This window comes from Coptis chinensis, chromosome 3 (assembly GCF_015680905.1).
Source record: "Coptis chinensis isolate HL-2020 chromosome 3, ASM1568090v1, whole genome shotgun sequence".
In the NCBI taxonomy this organism is placed as follows: Eukaryota; Viridiplantae; Streptophyta; class Magnoliopsida; order Ranunculales; family Ranunculaceae; genus Coptis; species Coptis chinensis.
In genome coordinates, this window is record NC_141458.1 from 100,492,796 (window position 1) to 100,516,453 (window position 23,658).

General features: G+C 38.4%; 2 protein-coding genes across 2 annotated transcripts; both read right to left on the reverse strand.

Moving 5' to 3' along the window:
• Positions 1–3,881: 3,881 nt before the first annotated feature.
• Positions 3,882–4,817, reverse strand: LOC147512154 (uncharacterized). The gene has a single exon (XM_086598665.1). The coding sequence runs from the start codon at positions 4,815–4,817 to the stop codon at positions 3,882–3,884; it is 936 nt and encodes a 311-aa protein (XP_086454791.1).
• Positions 4,818–5,368: 551 nt separating this feature from the next.
• Positions 5,369–6,232, reverse strand: LOC147512155 (uncharacterized). The gene is made up of 2 exons (XM_086598666.1): positions 6,131–6,232; positions 5,369–5,947 (listed from the first exon to the last, which is right to left on the reverse strand). The coding sequence occupies exons 1-2, from the start codon at positions 6,230–6,232 to the stop codon at positions 5,369–5,371; spliced, it is 681 nt and encodes a 226-aa protein (XP_086454792.1).
• Between the last annotated feature and the right edge of the window lie 17,426 nt (positions 6,233–23,658).

Here is a 23,658-nt window from a genome sequence, read left to right on the forward strand (position 1 = left end):
TGAAATTAAAAATTCGACTTTCGATACCACTCAAACTAAAAGCAGTATCAATTGATACTTAGTAATATTTTGAAATTAAAAATCCGACTTTCGATACCACTCCAACTAAAAGTATCAATTGATACTTAGTAATATATCCTTGCTTGAATACAACTTTGGTAAAAAGCTATGTAACATTTACTCAATGTAACCGTTCATATTATCAATAAATAAATTCAACGAATTGGCTCACCAACCAACACACATTTAAACTCTATTATCATTTAAACCTAAAACTTTCTCGCGCCCAAGAATTACTTTTTCATTAACTTTCCTCGTTTTCCTAATAATCATCATTAAATTCCCTCGTTTTCTTGCTAATAAACATTAAATTACCTTGGTTTCTTGCTAATCACCATTAAATTACCTTGGTTTCTTGCTAATCACCATTAAATTACCTCGTTTTTATAATTTTTACTACTATAAAAAGATCATTATTTGCATGATTCTCAAACATCTTTTATCATCCTCTTAAACAAAACAATGTCTCTCACTTCCCTCTTTCTTATTATTTTTGTCATTTATATGGTTCTTCCCGACTGGCCTCATTGGTTAGACTATCCTACCATCGATTACACCGATAATGAAGAAAAACAAGAAGAAGAAGAAATAGAAGAAGAATATGATGATGAATGGTTTCGAGATCCGTACTGTTATGAAAAGGATAACAACGGGTCTTTGACTGATGATGTAGACGAAGACGATGGTGAAGATGGTGATGATGAAGATGACGATGAAGATGAAGATGAAGATGAAGATGAAGATGAAGATGATGATAATGATGAAAATGATGATTAACATTTTCCTTTATGTTTTTAGTTTTTCTTGCACTGCGTAACATCCTTGTTTGGCCTATGTTGTTCTTATTTTCATTACTTATTATCAGCATACTATTGCTTTACCACCAAGTTTTCAGTTCAATTCTATCTAATGGCATTCTTAATTATTTAAAAATATAACAAAATTTTAAATCTGATAACTATTCCCCTAATATATTTGGAATCGAAAGAAAAATATTCCTTATTGTGACATACCTTGAGCATTTGCCTCCTTTTATTTTGACCTGGTATCGAGCATACGATACCACATATGCATAGATGTTCATCACGATCTTGACCTGATATCGACATCTCTGCCAATACCAGGATTTTTCTCACGGTCTTGACCTGATATCGGCATCTCTGTCAATACCAGGATTTTTTGACCTGAACTCGACATTGCTGTCCAATAATTGGATTTTTTGACCCGAACTTGACATTGCTGCCCAAGAACTGGATTTTTTTACTCGAACTTGACATTGCTGCCAAAAACTGAATTTTTTGACCCGAACTTGATATTGTTGCCAAGAACTAGATTTTTTTGACCTGGTATCGAGATGAGGATCTATAGATCACCAGGGTTTAGGTTTGACATGGTATCAAGATGAGGATCTACAGATTACCATGGTTTAGGTTTGACCTGGTATCAAGATGAGGATCTACAGATCATCAGGGTTTTTGATTGACCTGTTATCAATATATAATTCTAGAAATACCATGATCGGTGATATGTGTATAGATATTGCTTTTGGAAATAACAATATCTTTATTGAATGTATAACTTTGAGAAAAATACATGAAGATACTCAAAATATTCTTTATTGATAAAATGCTTTCAAATTGCTTACATTTTGAGGCTTTGGTAATAGTACACCTTCAGCTGTTTTTAAGTAATAAGCTTCATTGATTCCCACTTTGTGAATGATGTAAGGCCCATCCTAGCTTGGTGCTAGTTTGCCAGCCCCTTTCTCTTTAGTTGCTTGAGTAACCACTTTCAAGACCAAATCACCTTCTTGAAAATGTCTCTCTCTTACTTTCTTGTTGAAAGCTTTTCTGAGCTGCCGATGGTATGTGTCGAGCCTAAATCTTGCTTGATCTCTTGTTTCCTCGAGATTGAGGATTTCTCTTGCCATTACTTCATTATTTTGGCCAGTCGTTAAGACTTTTGTTCTGGATGTCGATACCACCATTTCTGATGGGGTTATTGCTTCCATGCCATAAGCTAATGTAAAAGGAGATTCACCTGTGGCTGTTCGAGGTGTTGTTTTATAAGCCCATAGAACGCTGTTTAACTCGTCCACCCAGAGACCTTTCTTTTCTTCCAACTTTTTCTTGATATTATCCATAATAGTTTTATTTGTTGCTTCTGCTTGCCCGTTACCCTGAGCATAATATGGCACAGATGTGAAGTGTTTCACCTTGTATGATTCCAAGAAAGCTTTGACCTTTCCTCCCTTGAACTGTGGCCCGTTATCCGATATAATGGCATATGGCAACCCATATCGACATATCACTCTTTCGAAAAGAAAATTTATCATGTCTTGCTCCTTTATGTGCTGTAAGGCAATGGCCTCTACCCACTTGGTGAAATAGTCTGTGATTGCGAGCATGAATCGCCTTTTTCCTCTTCCAGGTGCTAGAGGTCCAACAATGTCCATTCCCCATAGTGCAAAAGGTCATGGGTTCGATACACAGTGCAACTCTTCAGCTGGAACGTGTATAGACTTTCCATGTATTTGGCATTGCATACATTTTTTAGCATAACAAAGACAATCCCTTCGTATTTGAGGCTAAAAATATCCTTGCCTCGTGATTTTATTTGCCAATGACCTTTCGGCTAAATGATTCCCACACTCTCCTTCGTGTAATTCTGCAATGATTAAATGTGCCTCTTCAGGTGATATTCATTTGAGATGTGAACCTCCAGGATTCTTTCGATACAGCTCATTATCAACCAATACATATCTTTGTGCTCCAGATTTGATTCTTTTGGCCTCATTTTTGTCTTCAGGCACTTTTCCCTCAGATAAGTATGATAAATATGCTTCCATCCATGATTCCCCCAGTGTATCGATCTCCATAACCTCTGGTTTGTCGACATTAGGGGTGACTTCGGATCGGATCGGATCGGATTAACCTCCTTCGGAATTTTTCCAAATTTTTTTCGGAACCTAATATGCTAGCCAAATCCGATCCAATTTTTTTTCGGATTCAAAATATATTTCCAATTTCGGAACTTTCGGAAATTTCGGAATAACTCGAAAATTTCGGAATACTTGGTAAATTTTCAAAGATCTATTTACTTTCAATTATTTTTAGAATATCATACGCCAATGTTCATTGTAGGGAGAGAAAACCATGTCCACAACACCAATGTACCAACAACAATACGCACTTGTTTACTGAGAAAACCCATTTTCATTCAAACAAGTGATCCAAGAAAAAGAACCTGCAGCTTCCAATAGCAAGCATTGCATTCTGTTGAGGTCTGGGTATTTGTAATGTTTCAATCTTTTTTCGTGTGTGGAAATTGAAGCGTGAAGTGTCTGCATAAATAATGGATTATGGTCTTGGACTCTAAGTAGCTTTACATAATATTATATCTATTGAAATTTGGCTTTTGGATTGGTCTGGAAGTCATTGTATGACTCAATGACATTTTTTTTCATATCATTGTTGTTATGGTAGACGGTGTAATGATAGTAGAGTGGTCCAATTCAAGTGGGAAAGTAGCGGCTATGTTATGTTTTTGTTTTATTTTTGGAAGTTAAAAACTAGAAAATGAATGAACGGTCGAGATCTAATCAAGTGGATAGTGAGATAAGTATATATTTTCGAAAGAAATTGGCAATAATATCGGAAATTTCGGATCGGATCGGATTTTAGAATTATATCCAAATCCGATCCAATTTTTTTTCGGAATTTTCGAAATCGGAAAATCGGCCCATGAAAACTACACCCAGAGGCAGACCAATTTCGGGTCGGATTTCGAAAAAATCGGAAATTCGGCAAAAAGAGACACCCCTAGTCGACATCGATGCTTGGCCTTTCCTGGACACCGATGTGCAAAGTGCGACCCTCGGTGTTTTCTAGCATTGCTGCCACATAAGCTAGGGCGTCTGCATGTATGTTTTCATTTCTATTGAGGTGCTGAAGTCTTATTTTTCCGAAGTCTTTCAACTTAGTTTTTATAAAACTTAAGTAATTCAATATGTTATCACATTTTGCCGAATATCCTCCATTAATCTGACTGACCACGAGCATCGAGTCACTAAAAATTGATAATTTTTTCACCTTAAGAGATTTGGCCATCTCCAGTCCGGCGATTAAAGCTTCGTACTCAGCCTCGTTATTTGATGCATGGAAGCCTAATGTTACTACTGTTTCGAGCCTTTGATTTTCGGGTGTAACCAATACAACCCCGATGCCACATCCCTTACTCCCAGATGATCCATCTACGAACAATCTCCAACCATTCGTTCCAGCCCATGAATCGTTTGAATCAATAATATCCTTAGGCTTTTGCAACGTTGAGAACTCCTCCTCTTCCATGCCCCAACTAGCATCCTCACATGGAAAATCTGCCAAGAAATCGGCCAGTATCTGACTTTTCTCCGATACTCGACTTCGGTATTCATTTATTAGTACTGACCATTTTGACATTCTTCCTGATTTGGCTGTTTTCGCCAGAGTCTGCTTTAATGGGAGGTTTGTCATAACAATCACAGAATGTGATTGAAAATACGGCTTCAGCCTCTGAGATGAGAATAAAAGTGCCAAAGCGTATTTCTCCAGTGTCGAACACCGTGTTTCCGCCTCGAGTATAGTTTTGCTTTGAAAATTCACTGGCATTTCAACCCCTTTTTCTACTTTCACCAATACTGAACTTATAGCAAATTCTGACATAGCCAAATACAGAAGCAAACTTTCCCCCTTATCTGGTTTGGTAAGCGTCGGCATTTCTTGTAGATACTTCTTTAATTTAGAAAATGCTTCTTCACATTCTTCATTCCAACAAAATTTAGTATTCTTTTTAAGCAACTTAAAAAGTGGCTTACATCGATCTGAAGTTCTGGATATGAATCTGTTGAGCGCAGCTATTCTTCCCATCAGCCTTTGTATCTGCTTTCTAGTCGTTGGTGATGGCATTTGCTGAAGCGCTCATATCTGATCAGGATTAGCATCGATGCCTCGCTTTGTAACAATGTACCCCAAAAATTTGCCAGAGCTGACCCCGAATGTACATTTTTTTGGGTTAAGCTTCATATTAAACTCTCGTAATATATAGAATACAGTGTCGAGGTCCTTCATATGATCTTCATCTTTCATAGACTTTATGACCAGATCGTCAATATAAACCTCGACAATTTGCTTGATGAGCTTTTTAAACATCTTTTCTACTAACCTTTGATAAGTGGCTCCAGCATTTTTCAACCCAAAGGACATTCTGATGAAACAGTATATACCCCCATTAACGACGAACGTCGTTTTTAGTTGGTCTATAATAGCCATTAGAATATGAAAATACCCGAATATCCATCGCAAAAACTGATAATCTCGAAACCAGTTGTTCGATCCACCAACTCATCGATTCTTGGCATGGGATAATGATCTTTATGACACTTCTTATTCACATTGGTAAAGTCAACACAAATCCGAACTCTACCATCTTTCTTGGGCACTACTACTATGTTTGCCACCCATTCAGAATGCTCCACTTCTTTGATTATGCCATTATTTAACATCTTCTGTATCTCAGCTTGCACCGCTTCCTCATATATCGGTCTAACCTTTATATGCTTTTGATGGACTGGAACTACATTTTTTTCCATATTAAGCTTGTGTGAACACATAGCTGGATCGATACCGGTTAGGTCCAACATTGACCATGCAAAAACATCCTGATTGTCTTTCAAAAAGACCATCAACTCATTCCTTATTGTGGCATGCATTTTTGTACCAATGAACGTATGACGCTCACTTTCTCCTGTACCAATATTAACTTTCTCTACCGCCTCTATTGTTTTTCTTTCCCAAGGGGTTTCTTCATTTTGCTTTAGTCCTTGTGTGAACTTTACCTGCTCATGTATCTGCATATCGGTGTCAACAGGTAAAGTTTGCTGTAACTGCTAGTTAGAGTTGTCCAAGACACCCCCAATGTCTTGGCTTTTTCCCTTCATCATTCCCTTCACAGTGACAAAATTACACTTTTCGGACTCTGCCTGACCCCCCCTGATTTCATGCAAGTCATATACTGTGGGAAATCTGTTTACCTGATAAAATGTACTTGGAACAGCACGCATATCGTGTATCCATTTTCTGCCCAGTATCACATTATGGTCAGAGTGATGCTTTATAACCACAAACTTCGTCATGACTGTCTGGGGTCCCGCTCGAACTGGCAATTTTATCTTCCCTACTGGCTTGGTAGAGCTTCCATTAAAACCGAACAAGCTGTTGTGGTGGCTTTAGATGAGACTCATCGAGACCCATGCCTATGAATGCTTTCCAGAATAGAATATTCACGGAACTACCACAACCCACAAGTATCTTTTGCACATCATATCCAGAAATATGCAAAGTGATTAATAATGCATTATAATGAGGTAACATCACCTTAGAGAGGTCATCTGGTATGAACATAATTGCTCCTGGAATGCTCGCCGATACCAGACTCTGATTTACTGGAACAGGCTCGACATTGACCTCGAGCACCTCTTTTAGTGTTGAAATCTTCCTTATTTTATCTCGAAGGATTTTTTTTCTGTGGAATCTCCCCCTTGTATTTTGATCTTTACACTTTGCTTTGTTTAGATTTGAATTTCTATTCTCCGTTTCGTGTAAATCCAATTTCCTACTCACGTATCTTCATGTGAATAGCTAGAGTAGGGATTTGAACCAATCCAACTTCTAGGACAGCATACAACCTTCTTAAACTCTAAGTTAGGAAACTAGTGAGTAGATTTGGAGTGGTCTTCTAGCTAAATTGTTTGTTGAATCCTAATAGACGTTTAACATGCGAAATATAAGAAAATGATAAAAAACTAAGATTTTTACTAAGATATTCAAGGAGAAAGAAGGGTGGAAGATCATGTTGCTCATGCAAAGGTCTTATTATCCTATCTTAATATCGGATTACTACAAACTCTAAGCTGATTTGGGTTCCTTACCAAACCCGAACCGGCTCGAGCGTCGATCCCTAGCGAAGTGAACTCATCTCTAAGTCCATTTCCCTAGCATAAGAAGTTGAACTGGAATTTTATCTTTGAAACTCCATTTCAACTCCTGGACTCATGAAACATGATCATGTCAAATATGGAAACAAGGAGCTCAGTAAGGCCCGTGCGCGCGGCTAGCCCAGGCATAGAAAGGGAGGCGCACGCGAGTCTTTCTTCACTTCCAGGCCTCAATTTTGGCCAGACACTACCATTTTGGGGATAATGTGTTAAATGTGTCCCTAAGTCTAGGTAGTGAATCCTACTACTAAGAAGTCTATACGAACCTTCACATGAACATCATTAACCCTCCACCTTGGAGGGTTTTAGCTCATGATCCTAGAGTTAAATTAAACTACAAGAAGTTATGTAAAAGGAGAGAAAAAGATAAGGAAACAAGAAGCTAACAACCTGTTTTTGAAATGAAGAAGAGTTTATTTGAGACTAGAAAGTGTTCTCCATTAACATGTTACAAGCTTTTTTTACAAAAACTAAAACTAAAAAAAACAAAAGTAAAACAAGACATGTAAAAGAAAGCAAAGTCAAGGAAGTTAAAACTCCAAAATCAGCCCCCTTTATACATAAGAGAGCTTTCTCTCTTCTCCCATGTGAAACACCCCCCCACATTTAATTTTCTCTTTTTCAAACTAAACCCCCATTTGACACCTTTCATTTTCTAGATAATCTTTATCTAAATCCAACCACTTCATTAAATTCATGCAAGGTGTAAAATTTGCACCAATTATTTGTACCAATTATTTTGTCTTGCATGATGACTCGTCAAATCTTTCGGGGACCGCATAATGGGTCCATGTGCAGTGTCCAGTGGCGGTCCAGTAGCATTTTTACAACTTCCTGCCTATGCATAGAGTTCGTCGCATTGATCGTCTGAGTAGCTCACTTGTCGCATTTGGAGTCCTGGTTCAGGAGATATGAGTTTCGGAAGTTTAACGCTTCAGGCACGCACGCTCGCTTCGTCGATTTGGATTCTCAGATCGTTTGAGTCTTTGGGGCTTTAGTCCGGATTTGTTGGGCTTCACATGGGCTCAATCGGAAAGCTTATATATACTTCCTATTCCGTGCTTAAATGCTGGCTTTATCATCATTTTTACGTTAGTTGCCCCAACCTGCAAAAGCACGAAAATGTGATTATTTCCTGATTATTAAACACATAATTAACCAAATTGATATGCCTCAATGGGGGTTTAATATTACAGTTTTGGGTGCTTATCACACTACCCCCAAGCAGTACTTTGCTTGTCCTTAAGCAAAGAAGAGACATTAAAACAGATAAGTGGCGAAAAATGTGTATTCCTAACTAATTCTCGTTTCGCAGAGTGCGGTTGCATTGACCGTACGCAACAAGGCCTTAAACCACTAGGACTTCCCTAGTGGACGCGTAATAGCCTCGTGAGAGTTTTCCAGAGAAGATACTCACAAACTTCATTTATACTACAACGACTCAGTAACAAAAGCTTGTTTCCTAAATTAATCTCAGATATCTATACATCTCCTTAGCGGGGAAAGAGGATTAATTCCTTGGAAACTCAAGTTAATATGCATACAATAATAAAAACATCTACATATGAACATGCATACAGTGAACCTTACATTGAAATGTACAAGCAGGGCCGTTTTTGGATCCTTTGGAGAGCTTCCATAAATGGGTTCTCACAGGTATGTGTCGAAACACAAATTCGCTCATAATTTTTCCACTCAGGTTTTGCTAATTCCAGTGTGCAGTGGCACAAGTTTCCTCATACCTCAATGACAACAGAGGAGCCGAGGTCGATCGATCACATCTACTACTTAATATCACATCATCCTACTCCTAATTGAGCAAGATGTCTTTATTAGGTATTGTGGGGCTTACGTGATGGTGTAGAAGAAAATGAAAATGGAAAATAAAAAATGACAAGTATGAGAGAATAGGGTCTTCAAGATAATTACACTATAGAAATCCTTGTCTTCTTTTCCTGCTTCTACCTGAGTTTCCTACTTTGCTCTTAAGCCTTTGTACTTAAATACATTTTTTTATTTTTTATTTTTTATTTTTATTTTATTTATTATTTTTTTTTTCAAGGCTTAAGAACATGATTATATTTTTCTTTCCTGAAACAAGTAACTGACTTTTATTTGGGACAAGTCTTTCTCTTTATTTTTCTACATTTCATCCTATTTCTCATACTCCTCATTTGGGTAGGTTTAATTCATTTAGGGTTACTAGATGGGTAAGGGATTTTTGGTGAAAATGAAAGGTTTGATAAAATGTCCAATGGAGTGACTAGCGGTAGAATTAGTGACAGGTATGAATTTTTGGCTATGTCGATCCAAAGACGGCCTAAATTCTCGCCTAGGGTTCGGATGGTGATCAAGTAAGTAGACGCGTGATTTTCTCTACTCATAACACTACTCCTCTGTGTCATTACTCACATATTACACATATCGAGGCTTTTTGGTTATATTCTCACAGGATTGATAGTTCAAGTAAACTTACCGTGGGTTCCAAAACTTACTGCTATGTACAATCGATGATACTCAGTGTATGAATACTCATGAAAAGATGTAAAAACTATTGCAGACGTATTATCTTAAGTTTCCTAACCCATAATTCGAATGCTAATGTGAGATTTCTAGACAATTTTCATCATTGAAAAGGAAACAAGACTTTGTCACTAAGTACATTTACTAACAAGAAAGTGGAAACTATATACAGCCTACAAGTTGCCTAATTTTTGCTACAGGTTTAAAGCACCCCTAAACTGAATAATGCTTAGTCCTCGAAGTATCAATAGATAAAGAAAGAAATTACCTGAGAACCGTGAGCAAAATTAGAGCTGGATTGCTGGAACACAAAGTTTGGATAACATAATATATTATACAGAAATAAACAAAGAAAAACAGTAGCACATAAAACATAACTATTTACAGTTAGATATATGTACAATAGCTAGCATACTCAAATTTACCATCCATTAGGACGTGTTGGTCTGTCGTCCTCTTTAAGGAAATGCATTTCCTTAGCATCGCGCCAAAAGATAATAGTCTGCCAAATTTCTGCCCATTCTTTTTCTCCGGATTTGTTCAAATGTTTCATCATTTTGTCATCATTCGGGTAACAACGAACATGCCTCAGGTACCGAGTGGGACATCGCCATTGCCGAAACCTCAATGAGCGGATTATCTTGTTGGCCGGGCACATAGAATCAACCTTAACCCAGTCATGAAATGTAGCTGAAAACTGCGGGAAATGTGTCCTCATAATTTGGCAAGCGGTTACCGGTAGCAGTATATACTGATCCCGAACAGTGCGAGCTCGTTTCAGATTGGAGATAAAACAACCTAAGATATCAAAGAATGTATGACGCTGAGCCAGTGTAGTGAATACTATGCAGGCAACCTCATTGGCAGTAGAAAAGTGCCAATCTCCCATGATGTTTAGGAGTATAAACAACATCACAGTCCCCATGTTCATGGTCATGCTTGCTAAGGGAATGGTGATGTCGCGCCATGGCACATGGCCATCTCCTTCTCGTGTAATCCCAAGACCATCACCGTAAGCTTCGTGAAAAACATGCCAATGAAAGGAATGGCCAGAATTGTGATAGATGTAATGCCATGATGCAACCGGTTCGTGATATAGAAGATCCAAAGTTAGGGCAAGCTGTGGTTCAGAAAAAATATGTCTTGTGCCACCAACTAAGATTGTGAAACCGTCTAAGTAGAAGCCATGCGCATGGTTGAATGCTGGTGTGTCTTCAATATTAGCATAAAAGTATGCAGCCAAACTTGGAGAATAAGTTTGGTCAGGTTGAAGAATTAAGGAAGACCACCCGATGTTAGTGATGTAGTCACGGAAAAGATGGCCATAAGTACTGGAATCCATCATAGCCTGAAAGGATTGCTCAGGGATGAGTTTCAGAGGTGTCCTGTTTGATAAAGATGCCATGTTTGATGGAGTGGAGTGATAGAAAAGGATATGAGAAGAAATATGTCTAAGAAAATTTGACTGGATGGAGGAATGAGTATGCAAGAAGATAAAACCTCTTGTAATCAAGTTTAAAAGAACCTGTTAAAATTGTTATTATCACAACTTGAAATATGACAATCTTAGTAGGCATTTCTTACAAAAGAAGACAACAATTTTAGATTATTATAGCACACAACGAAAACGTAATAATATGCTAGATTATTTATTTAGTCAATACCATTATTATTATTATTATTATTATTATTATTATTATTTTTTATATATATATATATATATATATATATATATATATATATATATATATATATATATTTTTTTTTTTGGGGAATTAGGAGGATGACTATGGATTCGCAGATTGTGCACAAGACTGTTTAGTTCATCAATTTGTTGGCTTAGCTGCAGTTGAATGTCGCCTTGGTTGACAAAGAGTGTAGATTGATTCTCCATTAGGAGATCGTGATTTTGCAAGTACTGAGAATGATTTTTCAAGATTTTCTCCTGTTGAACATCGTGCATTACTTGACGTTCTTGGAATTCCATGAGGCTTTTGCTGATGATTTCTAGACGTGCGTGTAGTTCCCTCATGCCTTGATGAAGAAATTGAATGCCTTCCATGGGATTAAAAATATTTTGTATGGCATTTTCATGGAAGAAATGTTCTGAGTATGAGCTTGGGTCGTCCTGTTCATCTGTCAAAGTATCTGGAGTCCAAGAACCACCGACACAGTCTTTGTTAAGTACAGTAACAAACGCTCTTTGAAGAGGTATTTCTGGAGAAACTGCTGGATAACCCCAACGCATCATAATTTGCGTGACTAAAGTAGGCGGAGGTGCTAACCTTTTTGTTTTCCTGGTGATCGTGTTCCAGAGGTGTTGGATTATGCAAAAATCATCTCTTTGATTATGCATAATCCAAAGTAGGTGGAGTTGAGGCTTGGTGACTTCAGATTGGTGTGACGTACCCACCACATTGTGTCCCAACCAGTGGAGCACAGCTCGTTGATTCTATTTCAAAGAGCGTTGAAGTACAACATGATTTTTATTTCCGACTTCGCCATGAGATACGGTGGCCCGTAGTAAATTTTTGACGGAATGAAATGTGGACTTTGAAAGATGGAACTCCGAGTTATTCATTGGAATTTGAAGTATGTCGGAGATAATTTCCTTAGTTAATTCAAATCGTTGTCTATAGGCATGGAAATCGAATTTTCCATTTTCAGGTCCGCTAAATTGGTAGAACATCAAGACCAAATCTCTGGAATAAGCTGCTTCTGCATGATATAGAAGAGGCATCCATCATCGACGTACAATTTCTGTGTTATAAAAAGGAAAAAATCGGCCATCATCAAAAAAATTCAGGTAGTTCTTCTCAGGCACTATCTTTCTTGATTGATCAATTTGGAAGGATAAGTGAGGGATGCGTGAGAAGAACTAGCTGAAAAGAAGAGATTTATAGCCAATATATGAGTCTGTACGAATCAATATGCCAAGTGCAGTTAGATCCAGAATTAAAATCTAAAAACACAAGTGAACCATTTAATGTTGCTTCACATAAGTATGTACAACAACTATGAGTATCCATAGTACGTCTTGTCATGTTAGATTTCCAAAAACAATTAATGAGGGGTTCCAATGTTAGAAAACACGGAGGAAGGTTTCACATGGTAGTTAGACCTACAATTATTTTCTGAATTGATGATCATACCTCAATAATGGAAGATGGATAGACAAAATGAGCGGCGTGCGCGACAAGTTTTATGTGTACCCTTTGTAACGTGTGCGAGCTTCTAAGAACCCAATGAGTTAAGATTGAATTATCTTTGTGAGTTATTGATTTTTCTTCTTTGTTATGGGTTTGATAATTTTTTTTATGTTTATGAAAAGGTAATAATATAACTAATACACACGAAGATTAAATAGTGAACTTCTCTATTTAATATGTAAACCGTACAAATGTTTGAGACTTATTTAACACACCACACTAATGTACAAAACGACGAAGGGAAATAGATATGGAGATTACATAGATCTAGACATTCTGGATGATATTATGCATGATTAACAGTATCACCACAATAAATACTGTTATCAGGATCACTGTGAAAGCCCCATCACGTTGCTCCTTGTTGAATTTCTCGATCGGATCCATTACGTTGGAGAAGATGAAAATTAGTGAAGGGGAATTTGTGGAGAGGGAGAGAATGGGATGAGTGAAGGTTGAAGAGGAGTGTCGGAATTTATAGGCGAAAATCTGACCGTTTATGGATATCTGACCGTTGGTGGATATCTGACTGTTTATGGATATTTGACCGTTTGTGGATATCTGTGGATATCTGACCGTTTGTGGATATCTGACCGTTGTGGATATCTGACCGTTTGTGCCTAGTAATAATTCTAATGGAGATAATATGTACACCAGTCCGTTGGGCCTAAAGAATAGGCCCAGAGCAGAAAGGAACAAACTAATATATTAGGAATTATAATAATTGCATAACATGGTGGGGTTATTAGAGACAAAGAGGGACAAGTGGTAGCTGGGTTCAGTAGCAGTGGAGGCTTGTCGTCGGTACTGTTTCAGGAAATCAAAGCTATCGACATATGCTTGCAAAGATGTCTCGATGAAGGCTACAAGGAAGTGGAGGTCGAGTCTGACTCATTGAGAGCCGTGCATGCAATCAACAAGGTAGAGAAACCTCCTTGGTTCTGTCTCGACATGCTTAAAGCGATAGAGAGGAAAAGAGAAAGATTCACTTTTATATCCTTCTCTCATGCTTATAGAGAAGTGAACCGAGCTGCGGACTATCTAGCTTCTCTTCATGACGCATCTAGCTTTGTTGTACATTTTGTTCCCCCTTTAGATCATAGATTACAATGTATTGTAAATGATGACGCAAGTGGACAAATCTATGTACGAAACAGTTAAATCAATGTAGGTGAGGGTCTACCTAACCCTAGCTTAATTTGGAAAAAAAAAAAATAATTGCATAACATAAATAATTTCTCATTTAAACCGTCTGGAGATACAAAATTATGAGAAATCAAATGATATATTGTTTTACATCACTAGAAAAATAAAAATTCAGTGCATAAGGGAAATAAATGACAGAGTCATTTTTAGACTAAGAGGAACAAGCTGCTACTGTGAATCCTCAGGGTTAGCTGATGATGAACCAGGGTTCCGACGACGACAAGTACTGCGAACTCCTGGTTGAGATAACTGTTCCTGTATGGTTGCTAAAGACCGAACCACCTATTCCTGAAACTGTTGCTAATTAGCCATCATCATGCGCTGGAAACGGCCCTGTCGATCATGTAATTCCTACTGAAACTTATCCTGGCAGACAAACATGCTGCGCATTCCCGAGTTCATGTGTCTCAAAGCTTCCATGGGAGTGCTGATTCGGCGCATGGTATTCTCATTAAAACAGTTGGGCAGTGAAGGAGGAGGAGGAGGCACGTTATCACGCTCAATATCATCTCTCGCTATAGGTTCCCAGTGATCCATGACACAAGTCTCGAAAATCGCAAATTTTTTGAAAGACCTGGTTGGAATTAATGGACTAGCGGACTTGAACCCTAAATTAATCATAATCTGTGTAACAAGTACAGTAAGAGGAGCTGACCTGTCAGAAGTAGTCGTCAGGACATGGCCAAGGAAATGGACCATGCAGAAAGTTTTCTTCTTCTCCTAAAGTATCCAGAGCAGATGTAAGAACGTCTTGTTGACGTCAGACGTCTTCGATGTACCGATGACATTGTAGGCTAGCCATTGCGTGACTGCCAGTTGGTTATGTCGGAGGGAATGTTGGTACACGCATCTCGAGCCATCATTGTATTTGCCCTCGAGAAGCGTGTCAAACATAAACTCCATTGTATTTGGATACTCCAATATCAGCAGTGTCAGACTATCGGAGTTAATCGAAATATCCGTAGTAGTCGATATCATCTCCAACACGAGTTCACGTTCTATCCCAACCGCCGTAATCCAAAACTCATTTCCCCGAAAACCTCCACTGTTATAGAACTTCAACACCAAATCTTTGGAGTAATGAGCCAACACTTTGTGTAAGAGATACTCCCATTACCTATTCGCAATTTCCCTATCGAAAAAGGGGTGAAACATGCCGAAATCATAGAGATTCTCAAAATTTCTCTCAATTGTGATTCTCCGATTTCCAGCCATAGAGTGATTGAATTGAGTTTCTGAGGGTGTATATTGGTTGAATGGAGTGAGGGGATGGTGCTGTTCGAAAAGGGTTGGAGTTGGTGAGGTTCGTACCGCGTGCGCGAGTCGATTTTAGGCTAACAGTACCGCGCGAGGATTTGTATGGGGGAGCAAGATCCGGATTTTGGGGGGGAAGAAAAGTGAGAGGCTGACGCGTGGGTTGCCTCGCGTGCTGGGTTTTGGGACCGGACATGAGATTTGGGTCGGGTTCCAATTTTTGGCTGAAGCCCAAATGAATTCCGAAAATTCCCCTTATGTCCTGAAATTTCAAACATGAAATTTCGATTCGTTTTAACTCCAAATTGAACTAGCGAGATGTCAAAACGATCGACATTAAAAATGCCATCCAATGGAATATGGCTAAGGCGCATTCAATCCTTTTTGGGCCCCCCCCCCCCCCACCCCCTTTTTTTTGTTTTTTGTTTTTTTTGGGGGTTGAGTCATGTAAAAACAGAAAACTTTTTTTTTTTTTTTTTATTACAAATGTACAAGGGGAGATGAACATGTAAACAACATCGGCAGTCTAGGATAAATACCACAAACAGCTAAATCAGGCAACTGTCATGTTGGCTCTGGGGCGAACCCAATCTAGCCAGACTGTGGCTTAACCTTTATGTTTTGGGGGCTTAGGGTTCAGGATGGTACCATCCCTGACCAATGTGCAATGGTCTAGTAATAATATTACCCGAAATGCATTATGGCATAGCCTCAAACTGCCGAAATCTGATCACATAGAGCTGCTTTCGGGGTTGGCACGGTGGAATCCATTGCCTGTACGAACTTGGGAATGTCCGATGTTGCATATCACGACTCTCTTTGTGCACAATGCTTAGTGTAAAGGGAAAGATAAAAGACATGCGTATATACATGTTGAGTCTTTTAACGTCAGATCCTCAAGACGAATATGAGTCTTTCAGCGTCAGATCCTCAAGACGAATGTGAGTCTTTTAACGTCAGATCCTCAAGACGAATCCCAACCTGTGGGAGCAACGGGGTGATGACGAAGATTATCTTGTTGAGCTGGTGTCAGACAAAAATATACCTTATACCGGCTCATATCGGATAGTAATTCAAGACCTGGACAGAAAGGTGTTTGACAATTCATACACCACCCCATCCTTTTCGAACGTCGCTTTCGAGCAAAAGTACTACGACCATTACCTGTTTGAGATGGGTGAGATTTACACCAAATGATTAGCTGAAGTTCGCGAGGAAGAGAATAGAAAAGGGAAGAGAAGGAAGGAGGGGAAATTTTGGGTACCCATTGTTTACAAGAAGGCACGTTTGCTCGATTAACAGAAGACATTTATACTCAGTTCTGAATAGAGTTTTTGTGGACTAAGGTTCCGGTACTTGCAACCACACACTCTAGAGATTTTTAGAAAAGAAAATAGAAGAGGGCCCGACTACCCTAATGGCGTACTTTCCCTGTTTTAATCACATGGAAGGAAGTACACCAGCGAATCTATTAGTCTGTGTAGATTGGATCTTGGAGAAGAGTCTTTTCAACATCTGGAGAGCACAACTCATGATAAGGTTTTAGACGTTGGCCATTTACTTGAAATTCGCTGTTATCGTTTAAAATTTTCAAAGATATAGCCCCATAAGGGGTGACAGCACTGACAATGAAAGGACCAGACCATCGAGTTTTTAATTTTCCTGGAAAAATGTGTAATCTTGAATTGTACAACAAAACTTTTTGACCAACTTTGAAATCTTTTCGTAATATGTGCTTGTCATGTACTCTTTTCATGTTAGCTTTATAAGACTTCGAGAGATCATAGGCATCACTCTGAATTTCCTCAAGCTCATTTAACTGCAATTTTCTCTTTTCGCCTACGGCATTGGTATTATAATTGAGGCTTTTGATGGCCCATAGAGCACGATGCTCAAGTTCAACTGGTAGATGACAAGGTTTTCCAAAAACGAGGCGATAAGGAGACATCCCTATAGGTGTCTTAAAAGCTGTTCTATATGCCCACAAGGCATCAGATAATCTTAGAACCAGTCTTTTCTAGATGAATTAACTGTTTTTTCTAAAATTGATTTGATCTCTCTATTAGAGACTTCTACTTGGCCACTGGTCTGAGGATGATACGGAGTTGCCACTTTGTGCGTAACTCCATATTTCTTTACTAATGATTCAAAAATTTTATTACAAAAATGTTTTCCCCCATCACTAATTATAGCTTTGGGAACACCAAATTGAGAGAAAATATTTTCCTTTACGAACAAAACGACCGTTTTATGATCATTAGCATGACATGCCGATGCCTCAATCCATTTTGACACGTAGTCAACAGCTACCAGTATGTATAGGAAGCCATGAGAATTTGGAAAGGGACCCATGAAGTCGATGCCCCATACATCAAAGATTTCCACAATTAAAATGGGATTTAAGGGCATCATATTGCGCTGAGTAATGCGTCCTAGCTGTTTGCAGCGGTTGCATGCTTTGCAATGCTCATGTGCATCTCTAAATAGTGTTGGCCAATAAAATCCACATTATAGAACCTTGGCTGCAGTTTTCTTACCACTGAAATGACCACCACAAGATTGTTCATGGCAGAAGGATAACACGTTACTGTGTTCCCAGTCGGAAATGCAACAACGGATTAGTTGGTCGGAACAATACTTGAAGAGGTAAGGATCATCCCAGAAATAAAATTTCCGCGATGGATAAGAACTTTTTTTAGGACATTCTGAGACCAAGATGAAGGAGCGTCCCTCGGTAACTAGGTAATTTACTATATCGGCATACCAAGGAGGCGAAAAAGGCGAGAATACAAGTGTTCATCGGGGAAGGAATCACAGATGGGTTCTGTATCATTATTGACCTCAGCGGCGAAGTCGTGATAAATGGTGCTGCAACCACATTTTAAGAACCTTTTTATCTCTAATTTCTAGGGTAAATTCTTGCAAGAGGAGAATCCGGTGGATCAACCTCATTTTGCATCTTTTAAGCTAGTAGGTAAGGTAATGAAGCCCGGATGGTGGTGTAGATAATTGTGGAAAAACCTACTAGGTAAGGAAGAAACTTATCCAAGGCATATACAACGGCGAGAAACTCTTTCTCAGTGGTGGTATAGTTACGTTGAGCTTCATTAAGGGTTTTATTCGCGTAGTAAATGACAATTGGCTTATCTACCGGCGTTGCCCCTAGCGAGCTCAATAGCATAGTAAATTTCGCGTCACACATTAATTCAAACGGTTTAGACCAATCAGGTGGTTGAATTATAGGAGCAGTAATTAGGGCGGATTTTAAAGTCTCAAAAGCTTGTTTACAATTGAAATGAAGTCAAAGACGGCGTCTTTAGGCAAGAGATTGGTTAGAGGTCGAGCAACCTTTGAGAAATCTTGAATAAATCTCCTATAGAAACCTGGGTGTCCTAAAAATGCGCGAATGTCGTGAACTGTTTTTGGTATAAGAAGTGAAGCAATTTTTTCAATCTTAGCTTTATTGACTTCGATTCCATCCTTTGAAACAATATGTCCTAGGACTATTCCTTTTGTAACCATAAAATGGCATTTTTCCCAATTAAGAACGAGGTTTTTCCCTTCACAACGTGTAAAGACCTTTTCAAGATTTGATAGACAACTATCGAAAGAATCACCATAAATGGAGAAGTCGTCCATGAAGACTTCCATAAAATGTTCAACCATATCACTGAAAATGTGAAGCATACAGCGTTGGATAGTACCAGGTGCATTGCAAAGGCCAAAAGGCATTCGTTTATATGCAAATGTACTAAATGGATAGGTGAACGTTGTCTTTTCTTGATCAGCAGGATTTATAACGATTTGAAAATATCTTGAATAACCATCAAGAAAACAGTAATATGCATGACCTACTAACCGTTCAAGCATCTGATCAATGAAAGAAAGTGGGAAGTGATCCTTACGTGTGACGACATTAAGTTTGCGATAATCGATGCATATTCTCCATTTTATTGGAATCCGAGCGGAGATGCATTCCTCTTTATCATTTTGCACAACTGTGATGCTAGATTTCTTTGGAACAACGTGTACTGGACTCACCCAAACACTATCAGAGATAGGATAGATAATACCCGCATCGAGTAATCTTAAAACTTTCTCCCGTGCCACATCCTTCATGGTGGGGTTTAGACGACGTTGCGGCTTACGCGACGTCTTTGCATTTTCTTCAAGATGTATGCAATAGGTGCACGGGTCAATGCCCTTAATGTCATCGAGAGACCATCCAATAGCAGAACGGTGTTATTTAATGACATTAATTAAATGAGATTCCTGATCGTCAGTCAATTGTGAAGAAATGATAACTGGGTGATGACCATCTGGATCAAGATGTACGTATTTTAATTCCGAAGGAAGAGGTTTTAAGTCAGGGGTGGGAGGAGTGGGTATTAAAGATTCTTGAGGAAAGTTGTCGTCCATGGAGTAAACAGATTGATGTTCATCCAAGTCATTGGACATCACGGTAGTAGGGTCAAATAGTGGTATTGACTCTAATAACTCGTTTACTTTTTGTGTATAATCATCGTCCTCAAATTCAGAATCGCTAAAGGATAGAAATTGGTATACTTCATCGTCAGGAAAATAGTTTGTTAAACACTCTTGCACAATGCTGTCAACCCTTTTCACCTTACCATCAATGTTAGGCTCTGGAATTTGTTTCATCAACTTGAATATATTAACCTCGATCGAAAGATTTCCGAAGGACATGGTCATGGAACCATCCCTACAGTTAATGAGAGCATTAGCAGTTGCTAAAAATGGACGTCCTAAGATGATAGGAATGGAATCACATGCAACTTCTGTATAAAAAATAACAAAGTCTACAGGATAGTAAAAGTCTTGGACTTTTACAAGGATGTTTTCCACAATTCCTTTTGGATACTTAATGGAACTATCAGCTAACTGTAGAGTCATGGTGGTAGGTTTAAGCTCATGAAGACCTAGTTGTTTAAATAAGTAATATGGAAGTAAGTTCACACTAGCTCCTAGATCTAGTAGTGTTGTAGCCGTATATTTATCACCTAAGGTGCATGGAACTGTTGGTCTACCAGGGTCCTTGGATTTGACTATACCATTGTGTTCGGTGATGGATGGAAACTGTTCAGTGAGGAACGCTTGTTGAGGAACACTAGTTCTCCTTTTTGTGGTGCACATATCTTTCAGAAATTTTGCATGTTTTGGCAATAGCTTTAGGGCATCAAGAAAAGGCAAGTTGATTGTCAAATTCTGAAATGTTTCTTGAATTTCATCAAAAATTTCATCTGGTTTATTCTTTGCCAAACGGGCAGGAAACGGTGCCTTATGTCGGAATTTGGCATAGGGATCCGCTTTCTCATTTCCTAATTTTTGAATTGGGGACTTAGTTGGACTTGGTGCATCCATCGTAGGTTCATTATTGGAAGCAGATTCAGTGGAACTGTTAGATACCTTCATTTGATCATCTGGCATCGAATTTGATTATCTACAGTTTTGCCAGATCGAATAGTGATTGCGTGCACTTCACCTTGGTTTGGAGTACTTGTACCAGGTGCATTGTTGAGTTCAAAGGCAGTGTTTGCGGGCTTAGGGTTTGGAACTGCTTGGCCCGAAAACACGCCTTTCTGACTCTTTTCTTGCGCTAATTGTTGAAGTGATTGTTGGATAGATGTTAAAATTTGATATTGTTGGTTCATTTAAGCTAAGAAAGTCTCACTTGTCCTATCCATAACGAATGGCGTAGGTTGTGCAACAGGTACTAGTTCACGATTATTGCTGGGAAGTTGTTGATTATAGCCAGGATTTGGGTTGGCGGGAACAAGATTGCGGTTATTTTGATAGTTAGCATTAGAATTACTTTGAAATTGATTTTGATTTTGTTGGTATTGCTGATTATTTCCTTAGCGGTATGTAATAAAGTTGTTTGGTGGTCGAACAGGTGGATTAGCAAAACTTGGAGGAGCCATCTGTGGTGGAGGTGGGCGCCAAGCAAAATTCGGATGTTGTCGCCAAGGTGTATTAGGAATGTTGAATGCACATGCCTCTTCTGATGGTTGAGAAGGGGAGGCATATAACAAGGGACAATAAGCATCAGGATGGTCAGGACTGAGACAAAGAACACATGGGGATGTGTCAACGTTCATGACCTGTTTTGGGAGTTGATCGTTTACTTGAACTGCAAGGGCATCTACTTTTTTAGTGAGGGATTCTATCAAATTTTTTAATTCGGGATCTGGTTTTACCTCAAAAATAGATGTAGGTTTTGTAACAGTATCCTTGGATGACCTAGACGATCCAGTGTTACCCCAGTGGTTACCTCGTTTTGCTTGTTTGTCAAGAAAATTATATGCTTCAGTCGCTCCTTTGTCCATGAAACAACCGCCGTTCATTATATCAAGTGTTTCTTTTTGATGATCGGAAAGTCCATTATAAAATGAACGAACAAGGACAACGGTATCTAGCTGATGATGAGGACATTCTAACAGAAGATTAGTAAATCGATTCCATGCTTCCGTAAAGGGTTCATGTGGATTTTGACGAAAGAATTAAATTTTCTGAAGCATTTCAGTAGTTTTCTTTTGAGTATAAAATTGTAGCATGAAAGCTTGCACAAGTTTATTCTATGTGTCTATTGATTGTGGCGGTTGGCCTGCCAGCCAAAGTGACTAGCTAAAGTGAAAGGAAACAACCTTAGCAAGAGTTGTTCGGTAGAGACAGCGGGATGGTGAAATGTTGTGGCTACTTGCTGAATCCTACGGAGGTGATTGTACGGTTTCTTATGATCTAAACCATGATAAACAAGTAACAATCCAAAAACATTAGGCGGGATCTAAAATTGTCGTTAATATCCTCGAGTTTGATGCAGGAAGATGGTCCTTCCTGTAATGCAGTATAGAAATCCGAAAGGGGCTTCTCAGCTGTTGGAGTTTCGTCAGCCATAACGAATGAAGGGAATGGTGACAAGGGATCTTGATTATTTTGATTAATAGATGAAGAACTTTGTGGAGGTGAGAATTTACGTAAATGCTTATCGTATTTTCTCCTACGATAAGTATGTTCAAATTCTTTAGTCGAACCAGACCTTAATCTCATGCAAGTATAAAATTAGATATAATTTAGAGAAGGAACATATTATTACTTGAATTTTATGATTATCTTGAAGCATTAAAGTTGAACACCGTAGGCCTGAGCTGTTGCTAACGTAGCAGTAAAGCTAGGGATACATGTACATAAACCAACAGCCAGGCACAAGAAAGATATATGAGGGAGGATTTCCGTGCAAGCACGGTTCTAATTAAGTAACCTCAATCTTACAAGTTTCTAGACACCGTTGGCATATGATTAAGATTTATGGAATTAAAATTTATGCAAGGTCTTAATTTAATTTATTAATTAATTAATTTATTTTTTGCAAGGGAGAAAGTATAATCATGCAAATACGACCTACTCATACATTACTAGATACAGTACCATGTGAAGATATTCTACCCATACGTATAGCAATACGAATAGGCAAGGTTGTATCATCAATAAATATTTCTATACATACAGGCAAATACACATCAGTAATGATAGATATATATTTCGTATATGTACATCTACAGTAACAGGCAAATTGTAATCACTCATACGTATCGAGTTATATTAGCATGCGAAGTTACTATACGTACACAAATATATACGACTAGGCTAAGATGTAACTAAACATGCAACGTACTAAAATATGACTCTTATATTGCATAATAATTTGATTTTGTCAATACTCATTGAGATTGCAAGTGTCATATAGAGAGCAGCTTCACCCCGTAGGGTTTAGAAACAACTTACCCAACTCAGATTTTAACCCTTATTGGAATGTTCTCCTCTTTCATGACAAAATCGACTTATTAAACAACATAGATTGCTTGTAAGTAGATAAATACTAAACATGCAACAACAGTTACTTATACGTATAGATAGAGATAACTATGCAAAACAGTACCATTAGTATGTATATATACATTAATATGCAATTCATAATCACTTAATCACATATATATATTCACAGGCGTATTGACATGATTCATACATATTATTAACAGAATACGCAAAAGATAGTCCATAAACTATTATATAATAACTACATACATGGTACTCATGCAAAAACAGTATAAACAATTTTTGGAACCTGTAGCGTCCCGCAAATCCGCCTTAGAAATGAAACAGTCGTTTCAACCCGTTGACGTCGTGAATCGCCAGAATATATGTGAAGTAGCTTTCACAGGTGCAGAGAGTTAGGCCTGGTAATAAAACATGCTATAACAGGGGGTTCAGGTATGGAACAAGGGTAACCAACGCGCGTCTAACCAGCGGACGCGAGTCCAGTATCGCGCACGCGCAGGATTCTTCCGAAGTCAG

Bases quoted from the DNA above. Each gene is read 5' to 3' on its own strand.
- LOC147512154 (XM_086598665.1), bottom strand. From the start codon at position 4,817: ATGCCGACGCTTACCAAACCAGATAAGGGGGAAAGTTTGCTTCTGTAT.
- LOC147512155 (XM_086598666.1), bottom strand. From the start codon at position 6,232: ATGACGAAGTTTGTGGTTATAAAGCATCACTCTGACCATAATGTGATA. The intron at 5,948-6,130 runs GTAAACAGATTT...ACCGATATGCAG, and splicing joins TTCCAAGTACATTTTATCAG to ATACATGAGCAGGTAAAGTT.